Source organism: Artemia franciscana, chromosome 19 (assembly GCF_032884065.1).
Source record: "Artemia franciscana chromosome 19, ASM3288406v1, whole genome shotgun sequence".
NCBI lineage: Eukaryota > Metazoa > Arthropoda > Branchiopoda > Anostraca > Artemiidae > Artemia > Artemia franciscana.
The window spans coordinates 1,926,006-1,939,146 of record NC_088881.1 but is presented as its reverse complement, the minus strand read 5'-3'; the positions used below and the strand labels follow the sequence as shown (position 1 = coordinate 1,939,146).

The following is a 13,141-nucleotide window of genomic DNA, read 5'->3' as shown; positions in this document are numbered from 1 at the left end:
ATTAACATTTAATTTTGTTTCTGACTTAAGGCTTATTGAGATGTATATCTGTTATCCATATATGTTCAATTGAATGAAGAAATCAACTTTTTTATTGAACAAATAATTGTTTTAACATGGATTGGAGGCCAACAGGTGTTCAACTGCCATCCTAATGAAAATCAACTCTTTGCCTAGCAAAGAAATCTCTAAAAATTCTGGGCTAATTGGGAAACCTGGAATAAGCATTCCTTTTTTTCTAGTAAACAAATGTTTGAACAGTGGGTGGTCTGTGTAATCTAGGGCAATTATACCTGCGGCTTTATGGGTCATGTTGATACAGGAAGCATATTTATTAGACCTTTTTACTATTCTGAACAACATGGCTATTTCAATATTTGCATTCAGTACCATGGAGAGTTACAGATGTGCCTTAAAGCAACAAAGGGAGTAGGATGGGTACTGGTTGACCTCCAATCACCTTTGGCTCTTAAAAAGGGAACCAGAAATTTCAATTACTTATCAAATAAGACTCATCTTAAGTACACCACATCGTAAAAGTGAAACTTTCAGAAATAGACTCGTAGCACAAATGAGGTCTAAAGAAAGTGTTTTGAGCATTACAATTGAGCACCACTAATACCTCTATAAATACTACCTCTACAAATTTGTAGTTATAAAGTGTCAAAGACTTTGGGAAAATGGTATCAGGTTTTAAAAAAATCCTAATATGGCTTTAAATCCTACCCAAAGTGACTCCAGAAGCCAAAGCAATTAACATGGAAACGATTTCCAGGAAACAATTTAGACCCTAAATTCACTCCTCCTAATTCACATCTTCTAATTTAAGTACTTTAGAAGATAGAAAAAGCCCCTCATATGGGGGTTTTTGGCATATACTATTGGGGCTCATATGGGGGCTCATGACTGTCTACTATACCAATTGTAGTATAGTGTTTCTGATCTGGTAGACAGTTATGAATTACAAAAGAAAACATTGAGATAGAAAATATTTTAAACCAATTTTTGTTTTAATATGAATTAAAATTATTGGTTTCCCTAACTATAAAGAACGTCAGAGCATAAATAATTGAGAAATAAAAATTAGTTATCCTTAAAATTGCCTCTGCTTTTAAGTGAAAAATAATTGAATTTGCTGGGGTAAAATTTGTATATTATCTCTAATAAAAGGTTAGTTCAAAATAAGTTTTGATTCAAACTTGAGCAAGAAAAGGGAGTATTAATTGCAAAGTTAATGAGGCTACTGGCCTGTTATTCCACTCTGCTTCACATGCCCACAAAGAATATACTTTAGATTATGCCAAATTTATTACTTTTGTTATTGCTAAAATATCAAAACTTGTTATGTTATTATTACTGACTCTTTTTAAGGAAACCACAATCAATTACAGACAATTTTAGCAATAGAGATTATTCTAGCATAGCAAAAATAACCAAGGACATTATGTACTAAGTATACTATGAAAACAGGTTGCAGTGCATATATTGCACCTCTGCAAGATATTAAATGTTTAATTCTAGGAACTCAAGGATCATATATTCAACACATTGCTCTAAACATGTGAAACATGTAGCAAATAAAATGCACTGATTATTAATGTTCAGACAAGGGGAAGGGAAGAAGATTCCCACCCTTCTCCTTGTTATGCCTATGCTCATCATTACCCAGTTGATTATTTTTATAATAACTAGTTGCAAGACAGTGTTTACAGCCTGTACAAGGCTCAAATTGTAGCTACCTTTTATTAAGGGCGAATGATCATTAATGCTGAGGTTTTCCAACCACCAAGGTAACAAGAACTAATAATTTATTGATTATTATAGATGGCATTACATATTCTGGCCTCTGCCCACAAAAGATATCTTAGAAGTATACTCTCCTCTCAGCACACTCAATTCCTTTCTTCAGTGCTATTAGCATGTCAAAGGTCTGGACAAGGTCATACCAGCCAGTCTCTAACCGTCCACTCAAGAGGATTTAACAGCAAAGGCTACAAAAATTTTGGACATCAGAAAAAAGATAGCCCTTCCCTGTTAAGAATATGTTGGGCCAGCATCTTGTTTTTGGGGATGTCACCTATGGTGATTGACTACGCAGGGTAAGTATCTATTAAAAAAACAGAAAACTATTTCTGTGTGCCTAGTTACATTGAGAGTGGCCATTTTTACATATTCGACTCCTATTTAGATTAATTTTGTCGCCCCTGAAATTATCATAGATTTACCACATTTAAAGAAAATGCACATAAAATCAATGCACCACCAATGCGAGCTATTTCTCATGTTGTGAGTTCCTCCTGTAGGTGATTTTAGGAGTTCATGCATCCTTTACAGGGAAAGTTCATAACACTAGCTGTATTTTTGCGTTCATCCAGTTGGTTTCGAAATCTTATTTGATCGCTGATGCTTTTTATGATTAGGCTACAGTTTGTTGTTGTTTTTTTCAAGATATTTTAGGGTTGCAGCAGTAGTGGTAACCTAATTTATTTTTCATTTTATTTTTTTTTTATTTTTTTTTTTTTTATTTATTTGTTTTTATCTTCCACCAAGTTCAATGAAAAATTCAGAAAGGGTCTATTTAGAAGACTGCTATGCACAAATGCTCTTGTTGCTTATTGTGAATTATAATGTTAATTTATTCCAGTCTGGTTAAGTGTTGACCTGGTGGTTAATTCTTGTACTAATCTTTGTGGGACTCCTACAAACTTAATCATATTTTCTGTTATAAGAATGCCGCCAAATTTCCTACAAAACAGAGTCTGACATATTCAAACGAATTCTAGGATCATTGGTTAATCTTCCCCAAGGGGAGCTCTTCAAACAAGGTTATTGCAGGGGGTACACCCTCCTCGTTTTCTGCAGGGAAGCAAAAGAATGTAATACTATGGATTATCCTTAAAATATTTCTGCAGTAAGAGGTGAGCTATCATCCTACATCACCTATACTGCAGATTCAGGCCAAAAATATCTTCAAAATGAAGGGCTGGGATAAATTCTCCTTCCAATTTTATCAGAAGGACTTCTCAATGAAAGATTCGGCTTCAAAATGCAGCTTTTGTGGCTTCAGGTACCTCACCCTGTTCACAGGATGATCAATTGACTATGAATGGATCGTTATAGTCAATAAAAGGTGACTATAATAAAGGCCTCATTACTGAGAAATTATTTAGGTAATTTTTTGGTAAATCTAAATCGATTGGCTGTCTGAAAATTTTCAATCGACACCATTTTTACCCTCCTTGGACAAACTTCGCTGTTCTATGCCACAAAACGGCGAAAACACTTTTTCTGTAAAAAAAACGTTCTTTTATTTTTTTTTTTTTTTGAAAATGGGAACTAGAGCTACTCTATTTGAATAAACCCTATCATGATATTTTCTGGCCACTTTCTCGCTATAATCATCCTTAAAAAAAAGAAATAAGAACAGAAACGAGCTTCAGTGACCGGTCTTTTTGGGAAAATAGGAAATTTGGCATTTTTCTAGACAAGGTCTTGGAGCTTCGCTACTGGTGCAGCACCAAGCTGCCTGAGTCCAACACAGCCACGTACGCTCCTCCTTTATCTCAGTTTATTCAAAGCCTCCCTCTTTACACCCTCCCGGGAAGTTCCCATTTCCTTGAAATCTTTCTTTATGACATCGTTCCGCCTCAGACGAGGGTGACACGCTTTCCTTTTAGCCTTAGGCGATTGGCCGAAAAGAAATCTTCCGCAATCTGTCATTACATCTTCGGCATTTCAATGTAAAGTCAAATATCCTGGCGGAACCTTTTGTGAATATTAAAAGGTAAATTCAAGAGTATTGTCATACATTGTAATTGAACATGGAAATATTTGGAAGAATCTGCTTTGGAGCTTTACGCTAAGCTTTTAATACGCTAAAGCTCTCGCTCTTTACGCTAAAGCTTTTAATTGTTTTAAAAAGTGGAATTGTGGCAAAGTGTCAAACTTTAACGTAAAGAGCGAGGGATTGCGGAGGGGACAACCCATTTCATATACGGAGTAATTTCTGTTCATTTCAAGTTTTAATGTCGCTTCTTACTTTCAGCTAAAAAAATAAGTTTTTTTTATTTAATTTCTGAACGTTTTCGAATTAATGCATGTTTGGTTTTGGCTCTCCGCACATAAATTATTAAAATGAAATTTTTATATTAATTCTTTTTTTATTGGCTAAATGGCTTTCTCTTAGTTTTGATCAGACAATTTTGAGAAATAAGGGGTGGAGAAGGAGGCCTAATTGCCCTCCAATTTTTCGGTTACTTAAAAAGGCAACTAGAACTTTTAATTTTTAACGAACGTTTTTATTAGTAATACTTTAATACTTTAGCATAAAGAGCGAGGTATTTATCTCCTCCTAAATACCTCGCTCTTTATGCTAAAATATTTTTAGAACCCCTCATATGCGTAATAATCTCTGTTCGTTTTAAGTTTCAATGCTACTCCTTCCTTTCACTTGAAAAAACGTTTTCATGTTTATTTTTCATTGTTTTCTTATAGTAATGCTAGAAAATCCTGCGCCCTTTTCATTGAAATTTGTCTTCCCCCATGACAGATTCCTCCAAGGAAAGATCCTCCAACATAGCCCCTTCCCCTCAGCCCCACCCTCAAACAAAATAAAATCCCCCTGAAAACGTCTGTATACTTCCCAATAACCATTTCTATATGTAAACACTGGTCGAAGTTTGTAACTTGCAGCCCGTCCCCAAGGGATTGTGGGGGAGTAAGTCATCCCCAAAGACATAGTTATTATTGTTTTCGACTATGCTGAAGAAAATGGCTATTTCAAAATTTTGATCCGTTGACTTTGGGAAACAAATGAGCGTGGGAAGGGGCCTAGATGCCCTCCAATTTTTTCGGTCACTTAAAAAGGGCACTAGAACTTTTCATGTCCGTTAGAATGAGCCCTCTTGCGACATTCTAGGACCACTTGGTCGATACTATGACCCCTGAAAAAAAACAACAACAAATAAACACGCACCCGTGATTTGTCTTCTGGCAAAAAATACAAAATTCCACATTTTTGTAGATAGGAGCTTGAAATTTCTACAGTAGTGTTCTCTGATACGCTGAATCTGATGGTGTCATTTTCGTTAAGATTTTACGACTTAGGGGGTTTTTCCCCCTATTTTCTTAAATAATGCAAATTTTCTCAGGCTCGTAACTTCTGATGGGTAAGACTAAACTTGATGAAACTTACATATTAAATTACATATTTAAACATATTAAATCAGTATTAAAATGCGATTCTTTTGGTGTAGCTATTGATATCAAAATTCAATTTTTTAGAGTTTTGGTTACTATTGAGCCGGGTCGCTCCTTACTACAGTTCGTTGTCACGAACTGTTTGATATTAACAGATTTCTCGCTTCCATGATCCATAGCCTTCCAGCATTGTCTGACCAATTACCAACAGGAGCCTTCTCCCCTTCCTTGAGGATAAGGAGACCTACCTCAGCCTCCTAACGTCACTGGCAGTAATATTAACAGATTCCTCGCTTCCATCGTCTAGAGCCTTCCAGCATTGTCTTATCAATTACCAACAGGAGCCCTTTCCCCTTCTTTTCCCTCTGTTTCACCGTCTGAGATAGAAAGAAGTACTGGGACGCCAAGAAAAAAAGGGTTTACCCTTTGGATAGGCCTATCCCGTTTCCTCTTTTTAGTGCTTTCAGTGAATTTCAAAATCCTTGTCTGTCCTTTTCAACGAGATTTCTAATTCTGGGCAAATTCCAACTATGTGGAAACAGAGTTTCATAACTCCTTTGAAAAGGAAAAACGAAAAGCCCGATTTCGAAGGCGTTAATCCTATCTCTCATACTCCTATGTTTTCGAAACCATATGAAGGGTCCTGGCCGATTGGCTAAAGGAAAAAATCCTACTTCTTTCTGACCTGAGGCAATTTGGGAACCTCAAATTCACTTTTACCTGCCATAACCTTGTTTCTCTTATCGACTAAATTGGGAAAATCCACGAAAAGCCTAATTCCTGGCTAAATTTTAATTTCCATTATCCTTCAAAAAACATTTAATCTTGCCACAAACTTCTTGGTGAATTCAATATTGGCATTTTTCGAGTGGATTTGGTATCCTCCTTCTTATCAAATAGATCGCAGGTAGTCATATACCAGAATCATTATTCCAATCCTCTCCCTGTACACAATGGAATGCACAAAAGTATCTCCTAGATCCTTAAGAACGGTTGATCAGATCTTAATGAAATTTGATGTTTGGAAGGATATCGTGTCTTAGGGCTGTTATTTTAAATCCCGACCGGATCTGGTGACATTTGGGGAGGGGGGTTGGGAAGGCGAACCTAAAATCTTGGAAAAAACTTAGTGGAGGGATCGGGATGAAACTTGGTGGGAAAAATAAGCACAAGTCCTAGATACATGATTGACATAACCGGAACGGATCCGCTCTCTTCGGGGTACTTCGGGGGGGGGGGGTTAATTCTGAAAAATTAGAAAAATGAGGTATTTTTAACTTACAAACAGGTGACCGGATCTCAATGAAATCTGATATTTAGAAGTGTATCGTGTCTCAAAGCTCTTATTTCAAATCCTGACCGGATCTGGTGACATTGGGGGGAGTTTTGGGGTGGGGAACCTAAAATCTTGGAAAAACTTAGAGTGGAGGGATCGGGATGAAACTTGGTCGGAAAAATAAGCACAAGTCCTAGATACATGATTGACATACCGGAACGGATCCCCTCTCTTGATGGTAGTTGGGGAGGTTAATTCTAAAAAATTTGAAAAATGAGGTATTTTTAACTTACAAACAGGTGACCGGATCTCAATGAAATCTGATATTTAGAAGGGTATCGTGTCTCAAAGCTCTTATTTCAAATCCTGACCGGATCTGGTGACATTGGGGGGAGTTTGGGGTGGGGGAACCTAAAATCATGGAAAACGCTTAGATTTGAGGGATCGGGATGAAACTTGGTCGGAAAAATAAGCACAAGTCCTAGATACATGATTGACATACCGGAACGGATCCCCTCTCTTGGTGGTAGTTGGGGAGGTTAATTCTAAAAAATTAGAAAAATGAGGTATTTTTAACTTACAAACAGGTGACCAGATCTCAATGAAATCTGATATTTAGAAGGGTATCGTGTCTCAAAGCTCTTATTTCAAATCCTGACCGGATCTGGTGACATTGGGGAGAGTTTGGGATGGGGGAACCTAAAATCATGGAAAACGCTTAGATTTGAGGGATCGGGATGAAACTTGGTGGGAAAAATAAGCAGAATTCTTAGATACGTGATTTAAATAATTGGAACGGATCCGCTCTATTGGGGGGAAGAGGGATTAATTCTGAAAAATTATAAAGAAATGACCTATTTTTAACTTACGAAGGAGTGATCGGATCTTCATGAAACTTCATATTTAGATGGACCTTGTAACTCAGATCTCTTATTTTAAATCTCAACCGGATCCAGTGTCTTGGGGTGGGGGCAGTTGGGGGGGGGGACCGGAAATGTTAGAAAATACTTAAAACGGAGAGATCAGGGTGAAACTGGATGGGAAGAATAAAAACCTGTCTAAGATACGTGACTGACATAACTGGACCGGATCTGCTCTCTTTGGTGGAGTTGGGGGGGGGGGGTAATTTTGAATATTGAGGTATTTGTAACTTACGAAAGGGTGACCAGATCTTGATGAAATTTGATGTTTAGAAGGATCTTGTGCTGTAAAGCTCTAATTTTAAATTCCGACTAGATCGTGCGACATTGGGGGGAGTTAGAGGGGGAATCCGGAATTCTTGGAAAATGTGAAAATTGGGGTATTTTTATTTTACGAATAGATGATCGGATCTTGAATGAAATTTGATATTTAGAAGGAATGTATGTCTCAGAGCTCTTATGTCAAATCCTGACCAGATCTTTTGACATTGGGGGGAGTTGGAGGGGGAAGTCTTGGAAAACACTTGGAGTGGAGGAATCGGGATGAAGCTTGGTGGATAGAATAAGCAAATGTCCTTGATACGTGATTGACGTAACCGTACTGGATTCGCTCTCTTTGGGGGAGTTGGGGGGAGGGTTATGTTGATTGGGCGATTTTGGTGCTTCTGGACGTGCTAGGACGATGAAAATTGGTAGGCATGCCAGGGAGCTGCACAAATTGACTTGATAAGTCGTTTTCCTAGATTTGACCATCGGGGGGGCTAAAGGGAGAGGAAAATTTAGAAAAAAATAGGTATTTATAACGAGTGGGTGATCGGATCTTACTGAATTTTGACATTTAGAAGGACATCGTGACTCAGAGCTCTTATTTTAAATCCTGACCGGCATTAAGCCTCTGATTTTCCTTTTAAATCAATCTATTGATTCTTAGAATTTTGTTAGAGCTCATACCATATGAGCTCCTGGCTCTTAGCTCTTCTTGCCTCGTCACAAGTGCCATATGAGCTCTTAGCTCTTGTTTCCTTTCTAAAATTGTAAGAACAAAATAAATATTCCTAATGATTGTTCCACCTTGAAATTTCCTGCTTGACTCGAACAACAAGTTTAACAAACAACAACCTCAAGTGTAGTTCGTTTTCATCCATGACATTGGTTAACAAATCCTTTTTTGGTTACCGAAAAATGTTGAACAACTATATCGCACCAGAACAGACTGTTGACTAACAACGTTGTTAGGGCTCTTTTTATCTGCAGTGCTGATTAACAAGACCTTTGTTGGTCGCTGAAACAGAATTGTTGGTCAGTAATGTATCGCCTGAACAGATTATTAGTTATCAGTGTGGTCGAGTTGCGTTTATCTGCAGTGCTGAATAACAAGACCTTAGTCGCTAAAACACAATTGTTGATCAGGAATGTGTTGCCAGAACAGATTGTTTATTAACAACGTTGTCAGGTATGTTTTTATCTGCAGTGCTGATTAACCAAGACCTTTGTTGGTCGCTAAAACAGAATATTTGGTCATTAATGTATTGCCAAGAACAGATTGTTGATTAACAACATTATCAGGGAGGTTTTTATCTGCAGTGCTGATTAACCAAGACCTTTGTTGGTCACTAAAACAAGATTTTGATCATTAATGTATTGCCAGAACAGATTGTTGATTAACAACGTTGTCAGGGATGTTTTTATCTGCAGTGCTGATTAACCAAGACCTTTGTTGGTCGCTAAAACAGAATTTTTGATCATTAATGTATTGCCAGAACAGACTGTTGACTAACAACGTTGTTAGGGCTCTTTTAATCTGCAGTGCTGATTAACAAGAACTTTGTTGGTCGCTGAAACAGAATTGTTGATCAGTAATGTATTGCCAGAACAGATTGTTGATTAACAACGTTGTCAGGGATGTTTTTATCTGCAGTGCTGATTAACCAAGACCTTTGTTGGTTGCTAAAACAGAATTGTGATCATTAATGTATTGCCAGAACAGATTGTTGATTAACAACGTTGTCAGGGATGTTTTTATCTGCAGTGCTGATTAACCAAGACCTTTGTTGGTCGCTGAAACAGAATTGTGATCATTAATGTATTGCCAGAACAGATTGTTGATTAACAACGTTGTCAGGGATGTTTTTATCTGCAGTGCTTATTAACCAAGACCATTGTTGGTCGCTAAAACAGAATTTCTGATCATTAACGTATTGCCAGAACAGATTGTTGATTAACAACGTTGTCTGGGATGTTTTTATCTGCAGTGCTGATTAACCAAGACCTTTGTTGGCTGCTAAAACAGAATTGTGATCATTAATGTATTGCCAGAACAGATTGTTGATTAACAACGTTGTCAGGGATGTTTTTATCTGCAGTGCTGATTAACCAAGACCTTTGCTGGTCGCTAAAACAGAATTTTTGATCATTAATGTATTGCCAGAACAGACTGTTGACTAACAACGTTGTTAGGGCTCTTTTTATCTGCAGTGCTGATTAACAAGACCTTTGTTGGTCGCTGAAACAGAATTGTTGGTCAGTAATGTATCGCTTGAACATAATGTTAGTTATCATTGTTGTCGAGTTGCGTTTATCTACAGTGCTAAATAACAAGACCTTTGTTAGTCGCTAAAACAATTGTTGATCAGGAATGTATTGCCAGAACAGATTGTTTATTAACAACGTCGTCAGGGATGTTTTTATCTGCAGTGCTGATTAACCAAGACCTTTGTTGGTCGCTAAAACAGAATTTTTGATCATTAATGTATTGCCAGAACAGATTGTTGATTAACAACGTTGTCAGGGATGTTTTTATCTGCAGTGCTGATTAACCAAGACCTTTGTTGGTTGCTAAAACATAATTTTTGATCATTCATGTATTGCCAGAACAGATTGTTGATTAACAACGTTGTCAGGGATGTTTTTATCTGCAGTGCTGATTAACCAAGACCTTTGTTGGTCGCTAAAACAGAATTTTTGATCATTAATGTATTGCCAGAACAGATTGTTGAATAACAACGTTGTCAGGGATGTTTTTATCTGCAGTGCTGATTAACCAAGACCTTTGTTGATCGCTAAAACAGAATTTTTGATCATTAATGTATTGCCAGAACAGACTGTTAACTAACAACGTTGTTAGGGCTGTTTTTCTCTGCAGTGCTGATTAACAAGACCTTTGTTGGTCGCTGAAACAGAATTGTTGGTCAGTAATGTATCGCCAGAACAGATTGTTAGTTAACAGTGTTGTCAGGGTTGCGTTTATCTGCAGTGCTGAATAACAAGACCTGTGCTGGTCGCTAAAACACAATTGTTGATCAGTAATGTATTGCCAGAATAGATTGTTTATTAACAACGTTGTCAGGGATGTTTTTATCTGCAGTGCTGTTTAACCAAGACCTTTTTTGGTCGCTAGAACAGAATTTTTGATCATTAATGTATTGCCAGAACAGACTGTTGACTCACAACGTTGTTAGGGCTCTTTTTCTCTGCAGTGCTGATTAACAAGACCCTTATTGGTCGCTGAAATATAATTGTTGGTCAGTAATGTATCGCCAGAACAGATTGTTAGTTAACAGTGTTGTCAGGGTTGCGTTTATCTGCAGTGCTGAATAACAAGACCTGTGCTGGTCGCTAAAACACAATTGTTGATCAGTAATGTATTGCCAGAACAGATTGTTGATTAACAACGTTGTCAGGGATGTTTTTATCTACAGTGCTGTTTAACCAAGACCTTTGTTGGTCGCTAGAACATAATTTTTGATCATTAATGTATTGCCAGAACAGACTGTTGACTAACAACGTTGTGAGGGCTGTTTTTCTATGCAGTGCTGATTAACAAGACCTTTGTTGGTCGCTGAAACAGAATTGTTGGTCAGTAATGTATCGCCTGAACAGATTGTTAGTTATCATTGTTATCGAGTTGCGTTTATCTGCAGTGCTGAATAACAAGACCTTTGTTAGTCGCTAAAACACAATTGTTGCTTAGGAATGTATTGCCAGAATAAATTGTTGATTAACAACGTTGTCAGGGATGTTTTTATCTGCAGTGCTGATTAACCAAGACCTTTGTTGGTCGCTAGAACAGAATTTTTGATCATTAATGTATTGCCAGAACAGATTGTTGATTAAGAACGTTGTCAGGGATGTTTTTATCTGCAGTGCTGATTAACCAAGACCTTTTTTTGGTCGCTAAAACAGAATTGTTGATCATTAATGTATTGCCAGAACAGATTGTTTATTAACAACGTTGTCAGGGATGTTTTTATCTGAAGTGCTGATTAACCAAGACCTTTGTTGGTCGCTAAAACAGAATTGTTGATCATTAATGTATTGTCAGAACAGATTGTTGATTAACAACGTTGTCAGGGATGTTTTTATCTGCAGTGCTGATTAACCAAGACCTTTTTTTGGTTGCTAAAATAGAATTGCTGATCATTAATGTATCGCCAGAACAGATTGTTGATTAACAATGTTTTCACTGCTGTTTTTATCTGTAGTGCTGATTAACAAGACCTTTGTTGGTTGCTAAAACAGAATTGTTGATTAGTAGTGTATCGCCAAAACAGATTGTTGAATAGCAATGTTGATCATTAACCTCCCCAGAAAAGGTACCTTTGCTTACTTGCTTGCTTACCTATAACAGGTCCAGGCGTTTTTTTTTGCCTCGCCTGGTATCTGAAATTCAGATGTTGCGTTTGAGTTTGTTTTACCGTGTCGCGTTTCAGTTTTGTTTAACCGTAGGCCGAAAGGCGTTTTTCGGCCTCACCTGACATCTGAGATTCAGATGTTGCGTTTCAGTTTGTTTAACCGTAGGCCGAAAGGCGTTTTTCGGCCTCACCTGATATCTGAAATTCAGATGTTGCGTCTGAGTTTGTTTAGCCGTAGGCCGAAAGGTACTTTTTGGCCTCACCTGGTATCTGAAATTCAGATGTTGCGTGTGAGATTTCTTTAAGTGTAGTCCGAAAGGCTTTTTTCGGCCTCACCTGGCATCTAAAATTAAGATTTTGCGTTTGAATTTGTTTAACAATAAGCAAACTATAACTATATATTAATAAAACTATACGAGATATTACTACTTCGTATATATTCACTATGTTTAATAAAATATTATTATACGAAAATGTGTCACAGCTGTAAACCAATTTTTGTTAATTGAGTGTTATTGTCCTTTTATTTACAATTAATTTAATTAATTTTATTAATTAATATTAATATTAATTAATTAAAGTGATTAAAATTAATTTAATAAAATTAATTAATATAATTAATGGCTGGTATTCAGAAGATTACAGCCGTTTGTTTTGAACCTTGCCTTGGAACCTGTTTTGCGTTTATTTGGTGTGTTTATTTTAGTGTGTTGCCAGTTTTGTGATTTTTTTCATTATTATGGTTTATTTTTTAATCTGTTTTCTTATTTCCAGCCTGTACAACTATTTCAGTCGGAAGTTTAGCTCATTAATGAAGAAGACACTTCCATCGGTTGAAGCTAAAGCAATTAAGCAGGAATCAATGGATAAAACGAATAAAACTGAATTGGAAGCGACATCTGACACAGAGAAAAAGAGTAAAAAAGAAACGATCAATTTTCGGGATCGTAAGGTAAATTAGTGTTCCGAATACAAAAATGTTACAAAAATTAAAAACGAATAAAAATAAAACGAATAAAGCTGATTTGGAAGCGATATCCGACACAGAGAAAAAGAGTAAAAAAGAAACGATAAGTTTTCGGGATCGTAAGGTAAAATAGTGTCCCGAATACAAA

The 13,141-nt window shown here is 36.8% G+C and overlaps 1 protein-coding gene across 7 annotated transcripts in view; it reads left to right on the top strand.

Moving 5' to 3' along the window:
* The window catches only part of LOC136039154 (calcium uptake protein 1 homolog, mitochondrial-like), a 110,195-nt gene that overhangs the window by 14,918 nt on the left and 82,136 nt on the right, over nt 1-13,141 (top strand). For all 7 annotated transcript variants that reach the window (XM_065722652.1, XM_065722651.1, XM_065722653.1 and 4 more), the window contains exons 2-3: nt 1,825-2,099; nt 12,801-12,978. In XM_065722652.1, coding sequence (XP_065578724.1) covers nt 1,825-2,099; nt 12,801-12,978 — 453 coding nt within the window. The remainder of the gene's footprint in view (nt 1-1,824; nt 2,100-12,800; nt 12,979-13,141) is intronic.